The 4,259-nt window shown below is 62.5% G+C and overlaps 1 protein-coding gene across 1 annotated transcript in view; it reads left to right on the forward strand.

Moving 5' to 3' along the window:
- Positions 1–495: 495 nt before the first annotated feature.
- Positions 496–4,259, forward strand: part of dcst1 (DC-STAMP domain containing 1) — a 38,461-nt gene continuing 34,697 nt past the window's right edge. Inside the window, exons 1-2 of the mRNA XM_078204982.1 lie at positions 496–730; positions 3,755–3,894. Coding sequence (XP_078061108.1) covers positions 496–730; positions 3,755–3,894 — 375 coding nt within the window. The remainder of the gene's footprint in view (positions 731–3,754; positions 3,895–4,259) is intronic.

Raw genomic sequence — 4,259 nt, forward strand, 5'->3', positions numbered from 1 at the left:
CCCTCTGTGTAAAATACGTCCTTCTGATATCCGTGTTAAACCTCACCCCCCCTCACCTTGAACCTGTGACCCCTCGTGAACGTCACCACCGACCTGGGAAAAAGCTTCCCACCGCTCACCCTATCTATGCCTTTCATAATTTTATACACCTCTATTAGGTCACCCCTCACCCTCCGTCTTTCCAGGGAGAACAACCCCAGTTTCCCCAATCTCTCCTCAAAACTAAGCCCTTCCATACCAGGCAGCATCCTGGTAAACCTCCTCTGCACTCTCTCTAACGTCTCCACGTCCTTCTGGTAGTGTGGCGACCAGAACTGGACGCAGTATTCCAAATGCGGCCGAACCAACGTTCTATACAACTGCAACATCAGACCCCAACTTTTATACTCTATGAGCGGTATGCTTTGTCTGTATAGTGCGCAGGAAACAATACTTTTCACTGTATATTAATACATGTGACAATAATAAATCAAATCTTTGTACTCTATGAACGGTATGCTTTGTCTGTGTAGCGCGCAGGAAAGCTCGGGGGTGATTCTCCCCGCGAGTGCAGCAGGCCGGGATTGGTGCACTGACGCTTGTCTCTCTCTGCTGTCCACAGGCGTCATTGGTTTAGGTTGGAGCGTGTCCTCCTATTATCGCTGTGCCACCATGTTGATGGTTCCAAATATGATGGGCAGTCGTGGCCGTGGGGTCCTCCTGATGCTGTTGATGGCAGTTGTCATGGACGGTGAGTGGAGGTAGAGACATAGAAACATCAGAGATAGGAGCAGGAGGAGGCCATTCGGCCCTTCGACCTTGCTCCGCCATTCCTCAGGATCATGGCAAATCATCCAACTCAATAGCCTAATCCTGCTTCCTCCCCATAACCTTCGAGGGGCTGAGGGAGCGCCGCACTGTGGGAGGGTCAGTGCTGAGGAAGTGCCGCACTGTGGGAGGGTCGGTGCTGAGGGAGCGCCGCACTGTGGGTCAGTGCTGAGGGAGCACCGCACTGTGGGAGGGTCAGTGCTGAGGGAGCGCCGCACTGTGGGAGGGTGAGTGCTGAGGGAGTGCCGCACTGTGGGAGGGTCAGTGTTGAGGGAGCGCCGCACTGTGGGAGGGTCAGTGCTGAGGGAGCGCCGCACTGTGGGAGGGTCAGTGCTGAGGGGGGGCCGCACTGTGGGAGGGTCAGTGCTGAGGGAGGGCCGCACTGTGGGAGGGTCAGTGCTGAGGGAGCGCCGCACTGTGGGAGGGTCGGTGCTGAGGGAGCGCCGCACTGTGGGAGGGTCGGTGCTGAGGGAGCGCCGCACTGTGGGACGGTCAGTGCTGAGGGAGCGCCGCACTGTGTGAGGGTCAGTGCCGAGGGAGCGCAGCACTGTGGGAGGGTCAGTGCTGAGGGAGCATCGCACTGTGGGAGGGTCAGTGCTGAGGGAGCGCCGCACTGTGGGAGGGTCAGTGCTGAGGGAGTGCCGCACTGTGGGAGGGTCAGTGCTGAGGGAGCGCCGCACTGTGGGAGGGTCAGTGCTGAGGGAGCGCCGCACTGTGGGAGGGTCAGTGCTGAGGGAGCGCCGCACTGTGGGTCAGTGCTGAGGGAGCGCCGCACTGTGGGTCAGTGCTGAGGGAGCGCCGCACTGTGGGTCAGTGCTGAGGGAGCGCCGCACTGTGGGTCAGTGCTGAGGGAGCGCCGCACTGTGGGTCAGTGCTGAGGGAGCGCCGCACTGTGGGTCAGTGCTGAGGGAGCGCCGCACTGTGGGAGGGTCAGTGCTGAGGGAGCGCCGCACTGTGGGAGGGTCAGTGCTGAGGGAGCGCCGCACTGTGGGTCAGTGCTGAGGGAGCACCGCACTGTGGGTCAGTGCTGAGGGAGCGCCGCACTGTGGGAGGGTCAGTGCTGAGGGAGCGCCGCACTGTGGGAGGGTGAGTGCTGAGGGAGCGCCGCACTGTGGGAGGGTCAGTGCTGAGGAAGTGCCGCACTGTGGGAGGGTCGGTGCTGAGGGAGCGCCGCACTGTGGGTCAGTGCTGAGGGAGCACCGCACTGTGGGAGGGTCAGTGCTGAGGGAGCGCCGCACTGTGGGAGGGTGAGTGCTGAGGGAGTGCCGCACTGTGGGAGGGTCAGTGTTGAGGGAGCGCCGCACTGTGGGAGGGTCTGTGCTGAGGGAGCGCCGCACTGTGGGAGGGTCAGTGCTGAGGGGGGGCCGCACTGTGGGAGGGTCAGTGCTGAGGGAGGGCCGCACTGTGGGAGGGTCAGTGCTGAGGGAGCGCCTCAATGTGGGAGGGTCGGTGCTGAGGGAGCGCCGCACTGTGGGAGGGTCGGTGCTGAGGGAGCGCCGCACTGTGGGACGGTCAGTGCTGAGGGAGCGCCGCACTGTGGGAGGGTCAGTGCTGAGGGAGTGCCGCACTGTGGGAGGGTCAGTGCTGAGGGAGCGCCGCACTGTGGGAGGGTCAGTGCTGAGGGAGCGCCGCACTGTGGGAGGGTCAGTGCTGAGGGAGTGCCGCACTGTGGGAGGGTCAGTGTTGAGGGATCGCCGCACTGTGGGAGGGTCAGTGCTGAGGGAGCGCCGCACTGTGGGAGGGTCAGTGCTGAGGTGGGGCCGCACTGTGGGAGGGTCAGTGCTGAGGGAGGGCCGCACTGTGGGAGGGTCAGTGCTGAGGGAGCGCCGCACTGTGGGAGGGTCGGTGCTGAGGGAGCGCCGCACTGTGGGAGGATCGGTGCTGAGGGAGCGCCGCACTGTGGGACGGTCAGTGCTGAGGGAGCGCCGCACTGTGTGAGGGTCAGTGCCGAGGGAGCGCAGCACTGTGGGAGGGTCAGTGCTGAGGGAGCATCGCACTGTGGGAGGGTCAGTGCTGAGGGAGCGCCGCACTGTGGGAGGGTCAGTGCTGAGGGAGTGCCGCACTGTGGGAGGGTCAGTGCTGAGGGAGCGCCGCACTGTGGGAGGGTCGGTGCTGAGGGAGTGCCGCACTGTGGGAGGGTCGGTGCTGAGGGAGTGCCGCACTGTGGGAGGGTCAGTGCTGAGGGAGCGCCGCACTGTGGGAGGGTCAGTGCTGAGGGAGCGCCGCACTGTGGGAGGGTCGGTGCTGAGGGAGCGCCGCACTGTGGGAGGGTCTGTGCTGAGGGAGTGCCGCACTGTGGGAGCGTCAGTGCTGAGGGAGCGCCGCACTGTGGGAGGGTCAGTGCTGAGGGAGCGCCGCACTGTGGGAGGGTCAGTGCTGAGGGAGCGCCGCACTGTGGGAGGGTCGGTGCTGAGGGAGCGCCGCACTGTGGGAGGGTCAGTGCTGAGGGAGCGCCGCACTGTGGGAGGGTCAGTGCTGAGGGAGCGCCGCACTGTGGGAGGGTCAGTGCTGAGGGAGCGCCGCACTGTGGGAGGGTCGGTGCTGAGGGAGCGCCGCACTGTGGGAGGGTCGGTGCTGAGGGAGGTTGAGTCGTTAAACTGAGGAAACAACCTCCAATGGGAGTGAGTATTAAATATCCCATGGCTGCTATTGGGATAAGAGTTGGGGGGGAGGCGAGGGGGAGTTCAGTGTCAAGTTCTGGGGCCAATATTTGTCACCCAGGCAACACAGCAAAAAGCAAAATGGCTGCTCCAGGCCCTTGGCACGTTGGTGGGATCTTGCTGTGCACAAATTGGTTCCTGACAGCAACTACACGTTAAAGAGGAGGGGCGTCATGGGCTGTGATGTGCTTTGGGGATGTTCTGAGGTGGGGAACTGGGCCAATGGGGGGGTTGTTGGGCTGCAGATCCATCTTGAATGGCGCTGATTGGTTCCCTCTTGTGCCCAGGACCCATCTTTAACATCCAGCGTAACATCGAGGTGGTGAGTGAGTCGGTGGGCTGCACCGTCGAACTCCAGATCAACCACACCAAGAAGCTCTGGAAATTGATGATGGAGCCCCTCCGGAAAATCATCGAGAACATGAAGGTGGGAATCCTGGGAGTTGGGCTTTCCGAGCTTTGTCCGCCTCTTCCCCCCCCCTCCGCCGTCCCTCCCATCCCCCTCCGCCTCTCTCTCTTCACCCTTCTGTCCTTTTCCCTCCTTTATTATCCTAACTACGCCAGGGGCGTTCAGCAAAAAGAAGAAAAACGCTGCTCGCCCGAGTAGATTCGGACTACCACGCAACCGGCTTTATTCAAAGCTGCTCTCTGCGCTGCGCAGAGCACAAAATCAGGGGGGGCACGGCGGCACAGCGGGTTAGCACTGCAGCCTCACAGTGCCAGGGACCCGGGTTCGATTCCCGGCTCGGGTCACTGTCTGTGCGGAGTCTGCACGTTCTCCACATGTCTGCG

Source organism: Mustelus asterias, unplaced genomic scaffold (assembly GCF_964213995.1).
Source record: "Mustelus asterias unplaced genomic scaffold, sMusAst1.hap1.1 HAP1_SCAFFOLD_538, whole genome shotgun sequence".
Classification (NCBI taxonomy): domain Eukaryota; kingdom Metazoa; phylum Chordata; class Chondrichthyes; order Carcharhiniformes; family Triakidae; genus Mustelus; species Mustelus asterias.